The 23,064-nt window shown below is 40.3% G+C and overlaps 1 protein-coding gene across 4 annotated transcripts in view; it reads right to left on the bottom strand.

Annotated features, from left to right (window-relative positions):
• LOC122790313 (keratin, type I cytoskeletal 18-like) overlaps positions 1–23,064 on the bottom strand; it is a 508,415-nt gene that overhangs the window by 196,711 nt on the left and 288,640 nt on the right. For all 4 annotated transcript variants that reach the window (XM_044057831.1, XM_044057834.1, XM_044057833.1 and 1 more), the window contains exon 11: positions 4,131–4,181. In XM_044057831.1, the coding sequence (XP_043913766.1) occupies positions 4,131–4,181 (51 nt within the window). The remainder of the gene's footprint in view (positions 1–4,130; positions 4,182–23,064) is intronic.

The raw sequence follows: 23,064 nt of genomic DNA, 5'->3' as shown, positions 1-23,064 counted from the left end.
GATCTCAAAGAACCTCTGGGAAAAAGGAAGCTGTTCTTGAGGAGGTTGAGGAATACCCATAAGGGGGTGCGGGATTTCCATAGCATGAAGTACCTCTGATGAATAATGGACAGAACCAAAGAATCCTACGTGATCTGAAGCCAAACTGGAAGAGAAAGAGAAAGGCGAAGAGAAACAGTAATGTGGCCTGAAGTGAGGGTTAGCCATACCGCACCTGGTTTATCAGGAAAGGAAGGCTTCTGAGCCCCAGAGGTTTGAGTGGCTTTAGCAGGAGGAGCCCGCTTGTCACTCTTTTTACCCTTAGTAGGATGTTGAGATTGCCTACAAACAAAGGCTGGCTTATTGGGTAGTTCCTCTGGAATTTAGGCACAGGAGAAACAAATACATGTTTAAGCTCATGTAAGGCCTTCCCCTTATCCTGAAGTGACTTGCACAAACCAGTAGCAGTTTCAACAAACAAAAGTTTATTATCAAGAGGAGTATCCATCAAATTAGCTTTAATACCATCAGGTAAAGGTTGACACCTAAACTAAGACTACCGCCTCATCACTGAAACAAAAGCAGCAGCCCTAGAAGAGGCATCTGCTGTATCATAACTACACTTGACAGAATGACAAACCACTTGAGAGGAAGTCCCTAACAAAGAAAGAGCAAAAGTTTTACCCTCAGAGTCCAGGAGATCAGAAATAAGCTGACAAGTCTAGGAAAGAAGAGCCAACATATATCTGGACATATGGGTCTGATAATTAAAAGCCCAAACAGCCAAGGTAGCCAATGTGTAAACCTTCTTACCTAGCCTTTCTATGGTTCTGTTTATCAGAAGGTAGTAACTTGGGTGAAGGAAGCAATTGAGAAGGCTTGTCAGAGGCTACAGATACCACTGAGGGGTCAGCAACAGGACATTTATACAAAACGTTTCAATCCTCAGGCACTCCATAAACCCTATTAGGCTTCTTGGGTGCAGGGGGAAGAGAATCAGGATCTTTAGAGGCATTAAAACTGCATCCAACAATGCAGCCAAAACAGGAGAAATAGCAGAAGGTTTTGATGGTTCCAGCTGTAGTAACTCATATTACCTCTTATGGATGTCGGCGACTGAGCACAATCCCATTTAAAAAAAATTATTCATCCTAGAAATTGTATCCCCAAAGGAAATTTCTTCAAAAGGAGTATTTGGACTGTTAGATTCATTCTCCTCTGACCCATAGTCCAAAGGAGAAGGAATTTGGGTAGAGTGAGCCAGGGATTCCTCATCAGAATTCTGTTCTGTGGGCCTTTTGAGGGGAGTAGAGGGCAAAGGGGGAGCTGGAACAGAAACTCCCTGGGGAGATTTTAATGCCATGTACCCTGAGTAAAGGCCTGTCACTCACTCTGCAGATCCTTAGGATATGCAGAAACATGTTTAATTTTTTTTCTTTTTTAAAGGAACATCCACCCTATAAAACTTAGAGTGTGACCGAGGAGGGCATTCAGTAACAATAGTAGGAGCATCTTCCCTAAATGAATCTGTGGTACACACCTAGGTTCCTTGGAAATAATCAACAGTGGTTCCCCCTAATGCCCAAAATGAACACCTGCAAAGCCTCTTTGGATATGTAGCAAGCCAGATCCTCACTGGCCTCCAACCCAGTTGCGGCAGAGGAATCTGACAATAAAGCTGGGTGCACCTCCAGTATCTTAACGACCTTGGGAGAAACACTCAGCAGAGGCTGGACAGCATAAGATTCAGGTCTTAATGTTTTCACCTTGTTCTTCTTCCCTAATGGCTAACCCTCGGGGAGGGAAGTTCCTTCCACTGTATCTTTAGTGAGAAGCTTAAGGCCCTGTTTCTCAAGATACAATGAAAGGGAGGAAAGCCTACTATGAAGGGTTTTCAGTAAAGCCGGACAAATCGAACAGGTCGTATGGCCATGAGAAGCTCCTATGCAAAAAAGACACTTATCATGGTGGCCTTTATGGGGAATCTGTCTCCTGCACTGGTGTTTGCCCTTCCTGTATAACATTAACCCCCTAACAACAACAAAAAAGCCAGTAAAAACAAAAACCCAACAGGGTACTTATCTGTATGGGCTCAGACTTCAGCAAACGAGATGTAGGTGCCACTGGAGAATGAAAATGCATTCAGACTGGTGGAAAAGGACATAGGCAAACAGACTGATGGTTGGGAAATGCATTCAGAAGTTCTGAGGAAGGTATGCCCTATGCTATGTGAGGAGCATACATGTGATGTTCACCGTACCTTAAAGTTACAGTAGGCTTTGGAATACTGACCGGACATCGGGCATCCAGTGGCAGAGAATCCCAAATGTAAAGAATACTGCAGCAGTGAATGTATGGACATCTCTTGGAACAACCTCATGTTGATCCGGATCAAATGCAGGAATGGTTAAGGAGAGGTGAATTTAAACCAAAAGACAAAACATTAACATTGTTGGCCCAAGACAGTGGACTACATACATGCTGGTTTACAAAGTCCATTGAACAAATGTAGGTTTTGTAAAATAGAACTGGAAACAATCGCACATCTTGTTGCTAGTTGTAGTATACTAATGGCAGAAGGACTGTATACTGAAAGACAATAATGTGGCAAGACTGCATTGGGGATTGTGCAAACAGTATAATATTGAAGTAGCTGAAAAACACTGGGAACATGAGCCACAAATAGAAAATGATGAAGTTTATATCACATGGGATCACCCATTACCAACAGTTCAAAAAACAGATGTGAGAAAACCAGATATAGTAGTCCATGAAAAGAAGACAAAAGTAGCATTGATCATTGAAATTGCTACACCCAGTGACCACAGTGTCCTGTGTTCAGGTGAGACAAAATCATAAAGTATCAGGATTTGCAGGCAGAAGCTAGGGCAGAGTGGAAGAAGGATACCCAGACAGTTCCAATAGTAGTAAGCAATGGGGCTTCTAAAAAAGAATTTAAAATCGTACTTAGATATGTTACCGATGCATGTTCCTCCGTACAAATTGCAGGAGGAGTCATTACTGGGAACATTGTGTGTGCTGTGTAGAGCACTTCTGGCTAAAATCAAAGATTGAAACAATACTAATTTCACGAACTTTAATCATACTTTGATTGAGGAATGGGGTCCATTCCTGTCATGGTATTAGAAACCCCAAAGACTTGGAGAAATTAAAAAAGGAAGAATCACAATTACATTCCACAGACACCAATGGGCAGTTTGGAGAAATGTCAATCTACCTATTTGCTTGCATGTCTTCGTAATGGCAGACAAAAACAGAGCAGCCAGCAAAACCCACATGGACACAATGAAGACCTGTGGAGAAGGCACTCCTCCCAGATGCAATTCAGCACAGCCAGTCATCGTGAAGCAGTAGCTGTAACTACTGCATGACTTGACCACCTTTGTTATCCTAAATCTTTGTGACAAATCATTTCATGAATCAGGAAGGCATTTCTAGTGCCAGGTTTGTCAAGAGAACAGAAATGAGGAGATGGTGCTGCTTCTGTCCAGCTGTCTGATTAGTACTTGTCTAGAATACTCTGTTTTTCTCAAAATATCTCATGACAGAAAATGCACTCTTTAAGACAGCAAATGATGCACAGCAGGTTTTGAAATAAAAGTTTATTATGAAAATCTGGAAGAACACATTGCATGCGAGTGTGTGTGTGTGTTTGTAAGTGTAACAGTGTGGCAAGGCTTCTCTCGCGTACAAGTAGGGGACAGTCCAACACCTTATTTGTCAGATCTTTGCCTCACAGATAGAGGGTCCAGTATTTAATATTAAACTATGGTCAGTGTCCCTGAGGAGTTGTCTGTCTGGATTTTTCCTGGGAACTTCCGTTTCCTGTCTCCTCATAAAACCATGTTGGATTGGCTACACGAAATTCACTAAATTGTCATATATATTGCACACATATGAGACCCTGTCTCTACTATTTCATTTAATAAACCAAACTTTCTAAGAAGTGCACTGCTTAGTGGTATTCTCAAAAATGTATAGAACTCCGCCAAGGTGTAAGCCACAATTGTGTATTGATGAGGTCTCATATTTATGAAAAATACAGTTTCTAAATAAAAAAAAATCAGTTATATACATCAGTAAACATTTCCAGTTTAAACATGTACCTGATAAACATAATAGCTACTTACTGCACAGAAGAGGAATTATGAGTTCCTGAGGACCCATCTGCTGACTTCCCCCTAAAACAAAGAAATTTATTATTGGAAGGCAACTGGAAATAAATATATAAACTGCAAATTTGACTAGCTGTTCTTGATAGATATCTGTCTATGAGATGTAAATCATGAGATCGGACATGCTTGTTCAGTTTCCTTTTGCTGACTATGACAGTTGATTAACACAGTGTGCCTGGACTAGCTCACCCTTATACCTGTGTAACAAAGTTCCCAATACTTAAATAGATCTGGGGTCCAAACTCTTTTTTTTTTTTTTTTTTTTTTTGAGAGTGACAGCATGTACATTCCATTTTAATGGACTCTCGCCTTCCTCCTTGACTTATATTACTAAGGATGCTGTTTTCAGAAAAGCATGGAATTAGCACTTTGGCTGTATTTACAGCTATCCATGATTTTACGCAGCTAGCATCTAATACTGCTGTTTGGATATCACAATAGTAGTATTTGCTGAATTTTTGTTTAACAACCGACTGTATCAGAAGCTCAAATCAGTGTATTTTATATGAAGGATATCTATTTGGGTGATTTCATTAAGATTTAAAATAAACTGTATTACACAAAAAGGCACAGTCTAATTCATTGTAAAACAGCTGAACAGGAAATGCCCATTTCTTTTGGAAATACAGGAAAATACTAGAAGCACCTGGAATGCACACATACTACAAATGGGGAAGGATTTTTATTCTCTGATCCATTGGGTTTATACTGTAGCTTTAAACGCAGAAAACTGTACTCTGAGGTTTCAACCTGTTTCCTATTTGGGCACAGACTATAGCAGTCACAGTATGTAGTACCTAGTACCTCTCCAGTTCTAGAAAGTTGTTTTTTCACATCACTGCCATCTTTGCTTTAGTAACAGATATTCATTCAGCTTTCAGTCTGTCTGTTAACCCCCTTCCTTGGAGCTGTAATACCTATGCCAAAAAATCCCTTACTTCTGTTTAATGAGAAGGGGAGTTAAGTGTAGAAACTGGATTAGTAGCAGAGGTTCCTTCTTTTGGGGGTTTTATCCAAGGTGCAAGTGGGTACCATAATTAGCCTCAGTATTTCTTATGCTATTTCATCTACTGGAGTGCACAAAGATGACACTATATGAAAGCTACAGCACTACATACATGATGGAGGAAGAGGTATCTGGGTTTTCAGTGTCCTTGTGTCAAACAGCACACCTTTATTTATAAGGTCTTCTTGAAGAAGTTACTAATTCAATGTGACACACCCAAAATGTGACACTTCAGAATTTATTAGATTTAATTTCCCATGGTCTCCCACCCTTGACTTTAGTCTCACTACTGTGTTTGTACTGTTATACATTAGCAAAACCAGTTGATGGACTACCTGCCATGTCTTCCTCTGAAATACTCCAGAGTACATTTTAATTGCTATTGCAAAAACAATGTCACCAGTCTAATTAAAGGAATATTGCTATGAACATGTAAACTGGCATTTTTAACCTTTCAGTTTACTTGTTTTCAGACTGCTGATTCAACACTTCTGTATTGCCATATTTAATGTGTGCTGTTTTGACAGTTTATCTGTGCATTGTATATACTAAGAAAGTCTGATTAAGGCACACTTCAGTATGCGCAGTGCACAGTGAGGACTATGGGAGTTTGAGAAATGATGTTGGCATTCACTGCTGTAAGGCTGTTTGGTCCTTCTCTCCAATAAAAATACACATCTAGCCTTAGCAACACTTCCCTCTGCTTCTTGGACAGTTTGCGTTATTCATTTCTAACACTTAATAACTGCTTATTCTGCTTACTGATCAATGCTCTACAACATCTCTCCCCTTTGCATGTGATAAACCTCTGCTGTTTTTTATGATAGGAGTGTTTAGGTAGCTGCCTTAAGTAGTCTGATTTACTTTAAATTCCATTATATACTAACTACTGTAGTAATATTAAAATAATTGTTAAATAAGCCTGTCTGATACTTGCTGCACAATTATTTTCCCATTTCCTTTAGCTTGTGATTAATTTGTATTAAAATGTTATAGCTTTGCTTCTTCACTGCTCTTTCTGTCTTCTTGTTTTATATTTGTTTCTTAACTTCTTTTCTCTGTTTTAACCTGTCATATGCATATTATTTTAGGCACCTTGTAAATTTTCTGAATTGTGCTTGCATTGTGAGTACTTGTTTTGACAGAGTTATTTATTTATTGTTATAGATTGGGTGGGTTAAGCATCATTTATTTCTGGGGTGAGCTGAGGTACTATTTATATGGTTTCCCAGTGCAAATCTGAGGAATGATTCTTCACCTCACTATTCATTGCAAATTACATAGTGGAAACGGTGAGCCGAAAACCACTAAAAAAACACACACAATATTTTTTTGCAGAGGGCAAGCCCCCTGCACCCTGCACCCTGGATGGGGGAGGCAAGCCTTCCTCATTCCCATAATTATATATACTAACTTCATGGTCACACCACAGTGAAGAAAAAAGGGACCCCCCTCAAAAAAGTGCATCTTGAGCTTGCACAATCTAGTACATTGTGGTGAAACTCACCATGACATTCAATTCTCACACTAAAGCCACTCAGATACTGTAACAGTACAAATGTGTAGGTAAGTCATATTTATACTGAAAAGAGATAATTAATCGAGAGCACTGTGGATATGCTCCAACATTTTTCAGAAGAAAAAATACATATTTTCTTATTAAAATGGAGGTTTTGTGGGAAGGAGTGCTGATGCAGTTCATATGCTGGGGATTAGAAAGCCATGCTTAGGAAATGGGCTTAATGTGTGTTATGTCAGTGATCCTTTGAAAATGGGCAGAACTTAAAGATAATAGCCTACTGGAGAAAAAGAAGTTATGTACTCACCATAACGTTCCATGTTTGTTGTCCAGTATCTTTCCTTCGGTCTTGCTGTTTGGGTTCGGAGCCAAAACCTTGGCTCCAACTCGGCCTATACTAAAGCTCGAGAGCTTCTACTGCCTCGAGGCAAAGTCCTATCCCATGATGCTTAGCAGCTATTCCCCAGATCTCATTTGAGAAAAAGGTTCCTATGATATGTTCAGTATCCAAAAGGATAATATCTGAAAACATATTGTAATAAAGATCAACAAGAAAAGGCAAGAATGGAATCAGACCGTATCTGCCAATTTCTGAGAAATAAAATTCCTCTAGATACTCAAGGAGAGGGGTGGCTGGGAGGGACGCAAAACTGAAGGTGAGATACTGGACAACAAACATGGAACGTTATGATGAGTACATAACTTCTTTATGTTATGTTGTCCCATCTTGCCTTCATTCTTGCTATTTAGGACAGTCCCCAGCACCTTTTTCTTGGGTGTCTCAAGGGAATAAACTCCTCAGGACAGTGAAACCAAAGGATGCTCTGTTCCAGGAGGCCACATCTACTTTGTAGTGAGTAATAAAAGTATGAGGGTTAACCCATGTAGCAGCAGCACAAATTGAATCCAGTGGAAGTCTAGATTGAAAAGCAATGGAGGTAGATACCGCTCTAGTTGAATGCCCTTTGTGGTTCCTTATTGTGGGAATCATAGACATATGTGATGGTTTCAGTAAGCCATTTGGACAAAGTAACTTTTGAGATTGTCAAACTTTTTTTATTTTCTGAATAGGAGACAAACAATTGGTCTGACTTTCTAAATTCTTTGGTCCCATGCAAGTAAAAATGCAACTGTCTATGCACATCCAGCTGGTGTAGATTATACTCTGCCTTGTTGCCATAGTTTGGAAAAAAACACTGGTAATTCTATATTTTGGTTTAAATTGGCTTGAGAACAAACTTTTGGCAAGAAGGAAGGATGTGTTCTGAGGGAATCTCTATCTTTGTGGAAGATCAAATAAGGTGGATGGATAGACCAGGCTTGCAACTCTGATACTGTCCTGGCTGAATTAATTGCTGTCAGGAAGAGTGTTTTCCAAGATAAAAATTTTAATGAACAAGATGATGCTGGTTCAAAAGGGGCCAGAATCAAAGATGATAATACTAGATTGAGGTCCCAAGGAGGTGGAGGTTCTCAGAACGGAGGTCTTAACAGAAAAGTACCCTTGAGGAAGGCTTTGTCTAGTCTATGAGACATTAGACTAGATCCTGATTCTCCCACATGACACTTAGAAATGGCAGCTAATTGAACTCCAATAGTGGCTGCTGCTGTCCCGTGATTAAAGGTTTCTGTTAGAAATTCCTACAGATATAGATGCTGTAAAAGGATCTATATATCTTTTGTCAGCCCAACAAGAGAACCTCTTCCATTTATTTGCATAGAGATTCCTAGTCCTCTGCTTGTGCGAGCAGATTAGAATGTGACAAACTGCAGGGGACAATTCCGGAAGCCTGGCTAAGAGTGGAAGTGGAGCTGCCAAGCTGTCAGCTTGAGGGTGTGGAGTGCAGGATGGAGCATTCCTGACTGATGCGTCAGAAGATCCGGCACTGGGTCCAGGATCCATGGGTCCTCCTGAAGGTAGGGCCAAAGGAAGGGAAACCAAACCTGATGAGGCAAGTATGGCGCAATGAGAATTAACCTGCGACTCAACAACTTTGCTTTCTGTATGACCTTTGGAATCAAGGGAAACAGGAGAAAGGCATAAAGAAGACCCAGGGGCCAATCGTGAACCAGTGCATCCCTTGGTGACTCTCCCGGAGGGGAGATTATGGCAAAGTAGTTGCTGCATTTGGAATTGAAGGGAGTGGCAAAAAAGGTTGCAGCAAGGCTGGCCCCATTTCCGAAAAATTTGATTCACAACTTCCTGATTGAGGGACCACTCATGAGGCATGAGAATTGCTCTGCTTAGCCTGTCTGCTATAACGTTGGATTTCCCTGGGATATGCGTTGCTATCAGAAAGCGTTGAGAAGATATTGCCCATTGCCACTGGGGCCTCTCGACATAGAGGGTAGGACCTGATCCCCCCCTGTTTATTGATGTACCATACCACCGACATATTGTCTGTCTGAATTGCAATAGTCCCCGTGGGAAGAGAGTCCTTAAGTGCTTGCAATGCCAGAAGTACGACTCTCATCTCTAGAACATTGATATGCAAATGGTACTCCTAATCTTTCAAAACTCCTTGGATCATCTGTCCCGGATAATGCCCCCCCCACACACACATCTGGGACACATCCATGATTACTGTAGCGATAGGTTGAGGAAGTACAAACATTCTTCCCATTATTACCTGAGTGGACTGAACCCACCAAAGTAGGTCCTTCTTGCAAGACTGAGTTATGAATATTTTGTGAGACATGGGTAACTCCTGCATGGACCATTGGGTGAAGAGTAGCCACTGCAATATTCTCATGTGAAGTCGTGCCATGGAAAGTAGTGTTATCATCGCTTCCATAGAGCCTAGGACTTTCAGCACAAATCTTGTTTGTACTCTGTTCTTGTTGAGTAAAATAATCACTTGACTGCGTAACATCTGTATTTTTTCTTGAGGTGGCCTTGCCAACATGTCGTTTGTATTTAAATCTGCACCAATGAAGGTAATGCGCTGTGATGGCAACAAGGCAGATTTTTCTGTATTTATAGTAATGCCTAGTCTTGAGAAGAGATGGATGGTGTAGTCTCTTGCTTTGATCAGTAGTTGCTTGGTGGTGGCAGTTAGGAGCCAGTCTTCTAAGTATGGAAACACCTGGAATCCCTGGTGTCTCAGATGAGCCATGACTACTGCCATGCATTTGGTAAACACCCTGGGGGCTGTGATGAGTCCAAAGGGCAGAGCTCTGAACTAGTAATGACTGGCTCCCTGCCGGAAGCGTAGAAATGTTTTGAGCGCCTGTCCATCTTTATGTAATGGTACATGTCCTGAATATCTAACAAGCATATCCAATTGTCTTTTCCCAGAAAAGGGAGCATAGAATGCATTGTTACCATCCTGAACTTTGACTTTTTCACTGACTTGTTTAGTCTACTGAGATCCAATATGGGTCTCCAGTCTCCGGTCTTTTTGGAACTAAAAAGAACCTTGAGTAAATTCCGGATCCTAGTTGGTCTGCGGGGGGGGGGCTTCTTGGATTACTTTTTTTCTAGCAACTTTTGTATTTCTAGTGTTGCTTGATCCCTTTTACTGGGTGGAATGTCTGGGATAGACTTTGGTGGCTGAGGTGTACATTGGAAGGAGATGTTGTCTCCTCTGGATATAATGGACAGTACCCATTTGTCTTGAGTTAAATTCAGTCAGGCTTCTGGGTACAATGATATTCTCCCCCCGACTGCCTCCAGAGGTGGACAGGTGGACCTCCTTTCAGGGGCGCTGGAAGGGCCTACCAGAGAATGCGTCTCTGTAGCCCTGGTTTTGCGGACCTCCTCTGCTGTGTGGACATTGTCTTTTGTTGTTTCCCCCTCTGCCCCTGGGGAAGGATCACCACGAGTGTCAGATAAGGCTCCTTTGGATTTACAGAATCACATTTTTCAGCCCTTTTGACCTTTAGGATAAGGTCTGGTAGGGGCGGAAAAACAGACTCCAATGGCAGACAAAGTCTTACCATCTTGTTGGCTCCTGGTGAGAGTTTCTTTTACTTTAGGCCTGAACAGTGACGAGCCATCAAAGGGAGTGTCAATAAAGGAAGAACGGAAGGATTCAGCAAACTCACAACGGTGCATCCATGAATGTCTATGAACACCTATTCCTGTGCCTGCTGCCCTGCTCGCTCCATCGGCTGCATAAGATATGAGCAGCATGGAGGCGTTCGATATGGAGGTTAAGGTTGCAAGCTGGGAGTTAACCTTATCAGATAAGTCCTGGGCTGTAGCACCTTGCAGGGTATCTCCTAGCTCTTTTAGGAGATCCCTCTGAAGTCACGTGAAATGCGACAAATAATTTAGTGACTGTAAAGTAAAGGCCGCTGAGGAGAACATACGCTTCCCATATCTGTCCCGTTGTATGAGAATCCTTGTTCGGTGGATGAACAGATGCAGAAGTTTCAGCTAACTCCTTTTTTGTGGCTGCTGCCACCACCATTGCATCTACAGGAACCCCTTTAGTTAAATACTGCCTATCTTTTGGAGCCGTAATGAACTTATTAGGCCTCCGCAGAATGGGGTCCACTGAGTCCAGAGAATGCAACACCTTTCGGCTCACTAAACCCGGGAGTGGGTTGAAAGGTGGAGACACCCAAGAGGTAGAGGGGTGAGAGCTAAATGCCTCCAGATATACCAACGCATCTTCAGAAGGGGAAAGGGACTTCCAGCCACCCCTCCGTTAAGGATCTCCAGGATGTCTGAAAAAGAGACATCCTCAGAGGGTGACCTTGGGGACCCTTCTGAATCCTCTAAGTCGATATCAGAAGTGACAGACTCAGGGGAGTCTATGTGCTTCCTCTTACACTGTCTCTTCTGAGGGACCTGCTCGGGGGGATGTTCTGAGGAGGTATTGGAAGAGGAGGAGCCACCCATTGTGGCTTCCTGGGGCACTGGCTCTCTACTCTGTGGGTGATGGAGAGGTAATGAAGAGGTGGACACTGGTCCCTTAGGGGGAAAAGAGAATGGAGCCGAAGGTGGATCAGACTCAGTGGAGAGCACACTCCGCATCACCTCGAAGGCACCGGAGTCCTGGGCCAAAAGAGACTCCGACCCCAAGAGGCCAGGAGATTTCCTCGGCACCAAGGAGGGTGGCTCTGAGGCAGATGTGGGAGCCGAACTCACCTGAGCCAAGGCGCCAAGTTGATAGCCGGTTCCAACAAGAGTCCAACTTGACTGTTCCCCCCTGAGCTGACCAGGTAGTGTCAGCTCCCTAGTCCGTCAATGGATGAAAGCATCGAGGAAACTGGAGCAGACGTCGGAGCCAAGATATCAGTAGAGATTACTTGCTCTGGTGGTTCCAGCACAACGACTTCCGTACTCTCTGGCATCAAACTCATTTGAGTTGCAGGAGGAATCGGTATAGTAGAAGGTACTGTTGTCGGCTCCAAGATCCGATGGGCTAGGCTAGAGAGAATTTCAGCTAGGGCCCGGGTCCAAAGAAACCTCTTCACTACCTGTTCCATGTCATCATCCGATAGCCTGGAGGTTCTAGAGGAATGAGTGGAAGACTTGTGGCTACCTGCCACTGACTGTAGTGAAGAAGACACCGGTACCGAGTGAACAGGCTCCAGGAATGGTGACCAGCTCATCTTTCTGCAACAGTTCTGATGAGACAGATGGAACCAAGGGAGAACTATGTTTCAGGTCCGACAACTTTCGAAGCCGAAAAAACATCAAGTTTGGTGCTGCTTGTTGGCTCAGACACTGGAGCCGATGAAGCAGACTTTTCAGTCGTGTCCGATTTTTTTGGTCTGATTTCCTTCATTCACTTTTAATAAGCCACTCAATATAAGCTTATTCCTCCTCTCCTGCAAGACCCTGGTACTAAAACTATGACAAATGGAGCAGGAGTCTTGAAGATGGAGTGGACCCAGACAGTGCACACAACTAATGTGTCCGTCAGTAATGGACATCTTCTGAGTGCAGGAATCACACTTCTTGAATCCTGACTTATGTTCCTTAGCTGGTTCCTAAGACATGCTAGCTATAAGGAAAAAAATTCTCAATAAAAGTTAGAACTAATGAACTTTTAAACAGCAAAAAACAAGTATCTAAATTTTTTTTTATATATAAAGAGAAGGAAAGGGAGGATAAGTCTCTAAGTTAAATTACTATCTCCTCCACTGGAGGAGATGCCTCTAACTTAAACAGAGTACTCCTAAAAAGGAAAGAAAGAAGAAAAGGGGCAAGAATCCTATAATTTAAATGGAGTCTTGAGAAGACAACAAGGCCCAAAGAAAAAGATAGCTGCAAAGTTAAAATTACAAGGTTAGAAGGCCTAAAAAAGGCTATTACGATAGATCTAGTAAGTAAAAACAGCTAACAATTAGAAGGTAACTATTATAAAATATTAAATTTTTAAAGCCTGAGCTAGTGAAGACAATCCTGAAGCTTCAAGCAGCAAATGAGATCTGGGGAATAGCTGCTAAGCACCATGGGATAGGACTCAGCCTTGAGCCAGTAGAAGCTGAATGAAGGTGAGATGGGACAACATAACATGCAACATTCCTCAACAGGGTATTAATATGCACAAGGAGAGCCTGATAACAATTCTGCAGATTTGTAGGATCATAATAGCATCATAGGAAATTACTAGGCTATTGACACGGAGGTCATTTTAAGCCTAGCTGTTTCATCCCAATGTAATACCATAGAAATGCTAGTCAATACCTAAGATTGCATTTAGTGATGACTGTCCATGTCCAGGAGGGTTGTGGGCTCCATCTCCAGTAAGAATTTATGGTGCCCCATCCGCTCATCCAGGTTCCTCTTGAACAGTGTCGTAGAGGTGCTGTGTTTAACATGAATTGGTAGCCTGTTCTAAAGATGTGGCAGTCACTGGGAGATAAAGCTGTCCCTCCAGCATGTCCTATTTTAGTCACAGGCCATATTTAAATCCCTGTAAAGTGTAGCCCTAGTCCAGTGTGATTTACTGATATGCAGCAAGTTCATTAGGTTTGGGTCTTGGATTGCTCTTCAGCCAGGCATAAGTCTCCCCTAAGAAGTCTATACGATACAGGTTATAGTGACAGGGACTTTACTTGGTCTGTGTAAGGCACATGCTGGAGTACTTTGATCTTTGTTGTTAGAAACCTCTGAGGTCACTTTGATTGCTGCAGGTGCTTAGTAAGGTACATGCCAAACAGGGTGTTATACTCAATTATGGGCTGTATAAGTCCTGACTATAGGGGGGTTATAACTTCTTTTGCTCTCGAGGCAATGCCTTTAGTAATCAATTGTGCTAAATAGAAAGCTTTCCTTACTACAGTAAACACATGGTGGTTGAAGTCAAGGTCACAGTCATCTTGTGATCCCAGGTCCCTTACCAATTCATGGGTACTTAGGGTATTGTTGTTTGTTTGATATTTTGAGGGGACATAGTTTGTGCTGAAGGGAATGATGATGCATTTCTTTGCATTCAGTTTAAGACTGTGACTAGTACACCAGCTACTACTTTGGCTGAGATCCTCCTGGAATATACCATCATCATTTGGGGATTCAGTGATTCCACGTAGTTTGCAGTCGTCTGCATACTTGGTCAGCCACAACCCCTTAGTTTTGACCTGAAATTCTGAAAAGTATATACCAAACAATAGGAGGCCCAGCACTGACCCCTTTGGCACCCCACTGGTAACAGGTTTGCTGGTTGATGTGGAGTCACCCACTTTGATAGTGTGTATCTGATTTGTAAGCATGTTGGCAACCCATCTTACAACAAAGGGGTTTACATTCATTTTGCTAAGTTTATTGGGAAATGCCTTAATGTGGACTGTGTCAGAAGCCTTTTCCAGGTTGAGGTATGCTGTGTGTACAGATTTGCCCTCGCCAATGGCCTTGGTCACATTTTTAAAGAAATCCACCAGATTTAAAAGGCAGGATCTGCCCTTCACAAAGCTGAATTGGGTAGGATCTAGGGTTTGGAGGTCACCTATGTCTTTATTTATAATGTCCATAATGATGTATTCCATGGCCTTACAGATGAGGCTGGTCAGGCTTATATGTGTCTAATTCCCCGGGTCTGTTGCTGGGCCACCTTTGTGGAGAGGAATAACTGTTGCTGGTCTCCATTCCATAGTAACAAAGCCTGTGGTTAGGCTATGATTGAAAAGGGTACTTAGTGGTGATGGTAGTTCATGTTTTAGCCTGTTTAGAAGACAGCCTCTATGGGACCAGATGACATCCCAGGCTGTGTTTTTTGCCTTGGACAAGGCTTTGAGGACCTGCTCTTCAGATATGTAGGGTGGGAGGAGGAGTTCGGGAGAAGGTTTGCTGTAAGTTAGGAGAGGATAAGGGAGTGAAATTTTCACCAAACCTATCCACTAGCAGGTTTGCTATCTCTGTGGGGTCAGTGTGTGTGATACCACTGGACACCAGGTCTGCACATGCTTGGGTCCTACCCTTTAGGTTACTTAAGTAGCTGTAAAAGGCCTTATGGTTATCCTTGGCTGTACTTGCTAAGTTTGTCTCAAGGGAGCTCTTGGAGGATTTGACAAGTTGTCTTATTTGCCTGCTGAGGCTAAGGAGGGTGCTTTTCCATTGTTGGAGCCTTGCCTTTGGTTTCTTGGGCAACAATTTTTTGCATTTATTGTTAAGTTTGTTGATGCTGGATGCCCACCATGGCAGCTTGTTTTTACTTGGGCCTCTGGCTTTGATTCTTTCTGGTATGGATAAGTTTATACACTTATGCAAGTGATTGTACAGGGCTTTAATGTAAACTTTGGCATAGTTACCCCTTCCAGCTTGAAGTGGGCCTTGGAATGCTTTTAAACCTTCACCTAGGAGGGTATAGTTTGCCTTGCTGAAGTTTATTTATTTATTTACATTTGTTTACCGGGAAAGTCCGACTGGGCCAGAAGCTATTTTCATTGGAGGCCCGGGGAGAAATGCTCCACAGGAATACAAGCAATATACAATAATTAGATAGTACAATAGTATACATACAGTAAGATGCAGAATAAATATCTTCTAGTTAGTCTATACAAAGTAGTAGTTTGATTCCACCCTTTGTGAGTTTTGATGTTACTGTCAGCTCGAAGGTGACTGATTTGGTCAGTTTTAACTAATGAGGGTCCGACAGTTGTGGCAGTGCATCTGTTTGACATGTTGATGAGGACCAGATCCAGAATGTTTGTTCCTCTTGTCAAGGTATGGACAATTTGTTCCAGGGCATTTGAATTAACAAAGTCAAGGCACTTATGCACTAGTGAGTTAAGGCTAGTGTAGGTTTCCCAATTTATGGTGGGATAATTGAAATCCCCTGTAACCAGTGCGTTTGGTAAAATTTGGATTGTCTCCAGTTTAGTCAATAGGCTTCATGGGCGTTGTGACCGATGGAGAGGGATCTCTAACTGGCTGTGACTTGAATGGAGGTCTTGCCCCCTGTAACCTGGACCTGGAGTAACTCCATGGAATTGCTCAGTCTAAGTAGACAGAAGGAGGTGAAATTATCTCTAATATAGATTAAAACACCACCTCATTGAAGCATATTAAGCCACCTTGAGGCATGAAAAGGGAAAATAAATCTGCCATCTTGCTTATGCTCACTAAGTGAGGCTCTTTAGTGAAAATAAAGTAAAAAAAAAAAAAAAAAAAACAGTAAAAATAAAAGAAAATTCAAATAAGTTACAAAGAGCTGCAGTTTTACTTTCCCCTCACTATCTTTAGCTTTTAAAAAGCCATATTTAATCAGTGTGGTAAAATGTATAACAAAACTGATGCAATTTACTGCAGCAGCCATTAGAAGGGAATGTGTGTGTGTGTGTGTGTGTGTCATAGCTCTCAACCTCTTAGCACAAAATATTTGGACAAAGCTAAACATAATGGGGGACAAAGCACCCAAGATAGGGACACATTTTAAATATTGCTGTTATAAACATAGAAAGTTGATAGAATAAAAGGTCTGTGTTACCATGCATTTTCTGAAGGATATGAAGTCTGAAACTCAAATGTCTGTCATAATTTAATAAATTCAGTCCTCTCTGATTTACCACAAAAATCCAGAAAACCACAAATTGTATGAGGAATAGATCAAAAATATGAGGGAAAAATCTGGACATTCTGCAAAACTTTGGACAGTTGAAATGTATGTGTGTTTGTGTGCGAGTCTGTCTGTGCCCCTCCATCTGTGTGAGTGACTTTGTGTACATGTATGTTGTGTGTGTGTATGTGTGTGTGTGTGCGCGCACGCCTCTGTATATGTGAATAAGTCAGTCTGTATTCCTGCATATGTGTGAGTGACTTTATGTACATGTATGTTTGATGTGTGTGTGTGTGTGTGTGTGTGTGTGTGTGTGTGTGTGCACCTCTGTATATGTGGGAGAGTCTGTCTGTGCTCCTGCATCTGTGTGAGTGACTGTATATGTGTGTTTGAGGTGTGTGTGTGTGTGTGTGTGTGTGTGTGTGTGTGTGTGTGTGTGTGTGTGTGTGTGTGTGTGTGTGTGTGTGTGTGTTTGTGTCTACCTCTGTATATGTGCATGAGTCTGTCTGTATTCCTGCATCTGTGTGAGTGACTTTGTGTATATGTATTTTTGGTGGGGGTGTACATATATGTTTTGGTCTGTGTGTGTGTGCCTGCATGTCACGTAGACACTAATAAATACTTACATAATGTGTATTTTGTATGTAAAATACATCCTCTAACAACAATTACATTTTCTATGGCAATTTTAAAACATTAGGTGGAGAAACTTCTTTACATAAAATAAAACATGCTTATACTAGTAATAAATACAAAATAATTTTATAGCTAGCCCATTGTCTAAGCACAATAACATATTCCAGGATGGGTGTTACAGGGACATAACACAAATTCTGTGGATTTCTGTTATTTCCCCTGTAATGCTCACCCACGAGGGAATTATTGTTTAAGAAATATTTACAAAAGAAAATAAAAATGTAGAATATAATTTATGCAAATGTTGGTTATTAATGTGCTTTGAAGGATACATCCTGCATACCATCAACATCTTCTTACTAATAACATCAAGGGGCTAAATCATAAAAAAACTATGCAGACCATATCAAAGCCTTGTCACTCTCAGTGTCATGCAGGCTACTGAAGTGTGATCTCTTCCATATGTACAGAGCCTCTACTGACCCTATCCTGTCATACCTACTGCATATTCACATGTCCAATAGCGATATAAACACTTGTTCAAGAGATCAAAATCTCTTTAGCAACATAAATAGAACATATTGGGGGGGGGGGGCAGATGAGTATCTCAGGGCTTATCTATGGGTTTTCACTGCACTGGTGCATGAGAGGCTTAAGTATGAGAATTTAATGTTGTGGTGAGTTTCACCACAATGTATTGAATTATGAGAGACAGCAGTGCACTGTACGGGTTTTTTTACATTATCTTCACTCTGGTGTGACTATGGACTTGGTTTATATAATTTCTGAGGGGTGACCCCTGCAAAAAATATTCTTTACACTTTAGATTACCCTACTCACTGTGTTCTGTATTTAATTTTCAATAAAGGTTGAGCTGAAAAAAAGATTGTCAGCAGCTAGTAGGTAAACCTGTATCGCAGAAAATACCACTTTTTTTGGAATTGTCTTCCTTTCCACATCAAGTAAAATACTTCTCAAATGTAACCCGGATGAAATAATGGGTACCCACAAACTCCCCCTTGGTTTAGCACTTTTGTTTGTTATGGATAGGGGTTATGTGCAAATGTGTTTTGTTTCTGGGTTATTTGTATTTAAAATATGAAGACTAAAAACTTAATGGGAATATATGGCTAAAATTCTAAAAATCCTCATATCAGAAATTCAATAAATCCCTTTGAACGTAAAAAAAACATAACTATACACAAGTACAGCTGAACCACAAATGCCAAATCCAAAAGTTAATGCAGCTGAACCACAGAAGAAATGTATTTTATTGAAGTTAGTTAAGCGCTTTCATACAAATAGTATTCACCAATAGACTTAATCTGAACTAGCATGAAATCTAGTCAACAGTTTAAATAAATCCTTCCTTAAGTCATGTGATTACAATTAACCAATGGGTAAATGCCATATATTTAATTAAACCTGAACACTGTTCCCTGTTTAATACCACCAAGACATTGCAAACCAATTTTCTTATAACCAATACAGATGCCCATGAATATAAAATATTAACTTTTATTGTCACAACGTTCAATAAAAATATTTACATATATAGAATTTACATACAAACTGTAAAACTCAAACAATTTAAATTCTCTAAGGCATTTAATCAAAATTTAGCTGCATGACATTTTAAAATTGTAGAAATAGATATGCTATCTTTCAAGCCTGGGAGAGTGGTTGCATTTAATCTAAATTGCTAAGTAAGCTCATTGTACTCTGCCCACTCTTCCCTTGTTACCTCCCCTATGACTAATAGGTATTATTTCCAAAATGACAGATCTGAAACAATTTAAAAAGGGGGCCTGTTGTACTATGTCTACACAGAGCATTGTTTGTGATTTTAATCTTTGTCATTAGTGTCTTCATAAGTCCTTCTCCTGAAAGATGGTTCAGTTTTTCCTACATAAAAGGCCTTACATGCTGAATATACTGCCTGATTAACATAATCTTTGAAGGCGCAGTTACCCTCTGCAGGATAAATAGTAGACCTGATCTCACTAGCTATACATACTTTATCATCATTAAAAATGTATGGACATTGGTTACAAGCACATTTTCTAGTCCCATTTTTACATTTGTAGTTACTGTGTTTGTTTTTGGAATTCTTTTTGTCTGTTGTCTCCAAGACATGTTTCATGTTTCTTCCTTTCCGTAGACAAGCAAGGGACTTTTGTCTAAAATTCTATATATTTCTGAATTACCTTTTAAAATATTCTTCCAGTTCTTAGATATAGTGCTTCTGCTGACATTAAATAATGAGTTGTACTCAACGCCATCACTCTAGAAAAACACATTTTTGTTTCTCTCTCCTTGATGAAGGGCTTGCTTATCAACCTTCCTAATCAATCTTTTCCCTAGTAAAGGGGCATATTTAACCCCCCAACTTGAAGTACTCTTCTCAATGCTTTTCTGTAAAACAATTTAGGGTAAAACATTTCTGTGAACATTTTCAAGAATGTATCTCTTTCACCTATGAAGCTGGAGGCCATTCTAGCCACCCTCACTAGTTAACCTTTGACAAGACTTCTCTTAAACTGAACTGACAACTTTAAAATGTAAATAATTATTGCACATTATCACCTTTCTATGAATGTTAAAAAGAAACCAGTCAGATTTTTTTTTTGGTAATCAAAACTTCAAAAGATTCCATATGATTAGTGTTGTAATGATGGGTTAGTTTTAAAAGCTTCATGATTGTCCCAATGTATTCAGTAAATTCACATAACCTACTTTCTGTGTTTAGTCACAAAAGGAATATATTGTCCAGTAAGTGGACATACAGGTTACAACTGGTTGCAAACTCAGTAGGCCAAATAAATTTCCTTTCCCTTGACTAACTAACCATATTCACAGTAATTGGGAGCACCAGCAGCCCCCATTGCCATGCACTTGATTTGTTTAAAACATTCTCTCTCAAAAAATGAAGTCATTATTTAATACTAAGCCATTAAATCATGTAAAATGTTAAGTCCCTTGCGATCAAAGTCCCTTTTACAAGTGCTTCATCTATAGGTACAAAACCAACTTTTTTCATTCCATATGTCAAGAGTAGATTTCTCCAAAAAGTACCAAAAATCCTTTAATAAATAACCATTGTCTATATAAATAAATTTTTAGCAATCTGTCAGTATAAAAATGCCAGTAGATAAGTCTTGTATGCTGGTGCAGCAATAATTAGTCTTAAAGGTGGATCTGTTGGGTTCTTGTAGACCTTCAGGATCCAAAAGAGAGTTGGGATCATATATGGAGGTTGGATGAAAATCAAATGTAGATAGAGTAATAATACCCTGCATTAAATTGTAATTCAAAAATAAATCAATATGATGGTAGACAATGCTAATTTCATAGAATGAAACTGACATGCATTTCTCCATATCCAATAACTAGGTATATATTTTAGTGAGGTAATCAATAGTCTCCATAAATAATTAGCCCTTCCCTCAGCTTATCTGATTTCATGCCTTTAACTAAAAATTTTAATAACTGTTTCTCTTGATAAGATAAGTTCTAAGAATATAATGATTTTATTCTTTTTGTGGAGCAGATAAAAATCAACCGCTCATGTATTTTCAAAGCTCTGTATCAAACTATTGTGGGAGTGTAAGTGCTTCATTTCTTAATAAATTAACATTACAATGATTACGTTCAGATGTGTTCTTAAACTGCCATGCCATATTTAATTTCCCAATTAAAGTTTAAATTAGTTTTGTTGTATCTCTAGGGGGCATAGTAAGTAAATAGTTGAAACCTTTTCAAATAAATTAAATGACTGCAATGTAATATGTCGAACCCACTCCTATCCAACATAATACTAAAGAGGTAATAAAGGAGGGAACTGCAAATTCCTTTGTCCCCTTCCCTCTTTATTATTATTTTTTTGTACTGTTGTATCCCCCTTTGAATTTTCCCTGATACCCATAGGATACACCCTCTGCTATTAACCCTCGCTCGTTCTGCTGTTTCTGTCCAGTCTGAGCACCTGAGTGGAGGCAACTCAAAAGGGTCAATTGCCTCCATGGAATTATAAGGTGCAGCACCATCAATGCAAGGAGATAAATATTTAATTACTGGTCCACCAGCCTTATTCATCCCTCCATTATTAACTTTTTTCCGTATTTGTTTTACCCTGTAGTACAAGTGAAGTACTGTATGCAACTTTAGTTTCACATTATTTATCATTTCTGTCAAGTTTTGTGTTCTTACATTTTTTCACAGAATCACAATATTTGTAAACTTTGGGAAAGACATTAAAAAACATCTTTACAATTATCAATTAATAAATCATTAACAATGCTAACATTCAAACAGTTGATTTTCTCTCTTAGTTTGCCCATTAAGAGTTCATTTTCCCTAATAAGAATTCTCATAACCTCCGTCCCATGCCTATCGAATGTGTCAGTGAGTTCTCCATGCAATTATGGGTCAATTGGTATGCTGTTGCAGAACTTCCACATCTTAAAGCCCTAAGGAACATGTTTCCTATTAATGGATTTTATCAGATAGGCATTGCGAAGCTGCAAGACCTGAAATTTGCATAATTTGATCTCCAATAAAAAAAAAAGCCTCTAAAGATGTAAAATCACATTAAAATGTCTCAACAGCCCCTACCACTTTGTTTTCCTGACTGTTTAAGCTAAATTCCCAAGATTAACATGCCCATACCATCACTGGGGAAATAATACACCACAAATTCTGTTGCTCTTATGTCATGAATTGTGGTATTAAACTTGTTATTGGCAGCAGTAATGGCAGCTAAGTCACTCATTTTATAAAGTGTACTCGCATGGTCTTTAGTAGTACTGGAACTACTGTAGTTGTTCTGCGAGAGAAGAACTACATTGTCGACCAGTAAAGTCAAATCGCTGACATTCACCAACTTGCCATTTTCATGTGAATGTAAAAAGGAAGCAGGAATGTCAGGTGACTATGAATTTGAACATGGAATGAGCAGTTGCAACAAAAAGGGGCGGCCACGGTTGTGCAGTGGCTAGTGTTGCCGCCTCACAGCAAGAGGTTCTCTGGTTTGATCCTCAGCTGGGGTGACTTCTGTGTGGAGTCTGCATGTCCTCCCTGTGGTTGCGTGGGTTTCCTCCGGGTGCTCCGGTTTCCTTCCACATCCCAAAGACATGCTGGAGGTGGATTGGACACACTAAATTGGCCCTAGGCGTGAATGCTTGTGTGTGTGTGTGCCTTCTGTAGAAGGTTGGGTGCCGGACTGGCAACTCGACTCCGTAAAACTTCACTGCCAATCATGAGCGGATGGTGATCCGCTGTGGCGACCCCTAACCGGCAAAAGCCGAAAGAAGAAGTGAGCAGTTGCAACAAATGTGTAAATTCACCTGTAAGTTTTGCAATATTGCATGTCTACTGTTCATTCAGAGAAGAATCATCGGCTTCTGCATACAACTCCCCAGATGCCTGTAGAGTCATCCTGGGTTTGCTGGTACTCAAAACTAATAATTCCAAAATCACCAGCAAAAACTTGTATAGAAAAGAAACCAAAAACCACAACTATACACAAAACATTATTATTGAATAGTGTGGCAATAAAAGTTAATAATTGATATTCATGGACATCTATTTTGGGTATAAGAAAATTAGTTTACAATATGTCTTGGTGGTATTAAACACAGGACAGTTTTCAGATTAAATTAAATTTATAGTATTCATTTATCATTGTAGCTTTTAGACACATCACTTAAGGAAGGTTTCTTTAATCTATTGACTAGATTTGATGTTCTGATGAAGTCAGTTAGTGAATACCTTTTG

This window comes from Protopterus annectens, chromosome 16.part0, assembly GCF_019279795.1.
Source record: "Protopterus annectens isolate FY-2018-M chromosome 16.part0, PAN1.0, whole genome shotgun sequence".
Taxonomy (NCBI): domain Eukaryota; kingdom Metazoa; phylum Chordata; order Ceratodontiformes; family Protopteridae; genus Protopterus; species Protopterus annectens.
Note: the sequence above shows the minus strand (reverse complement) of the source record. Positions and strands in the feature narration are given on the sequence as shown.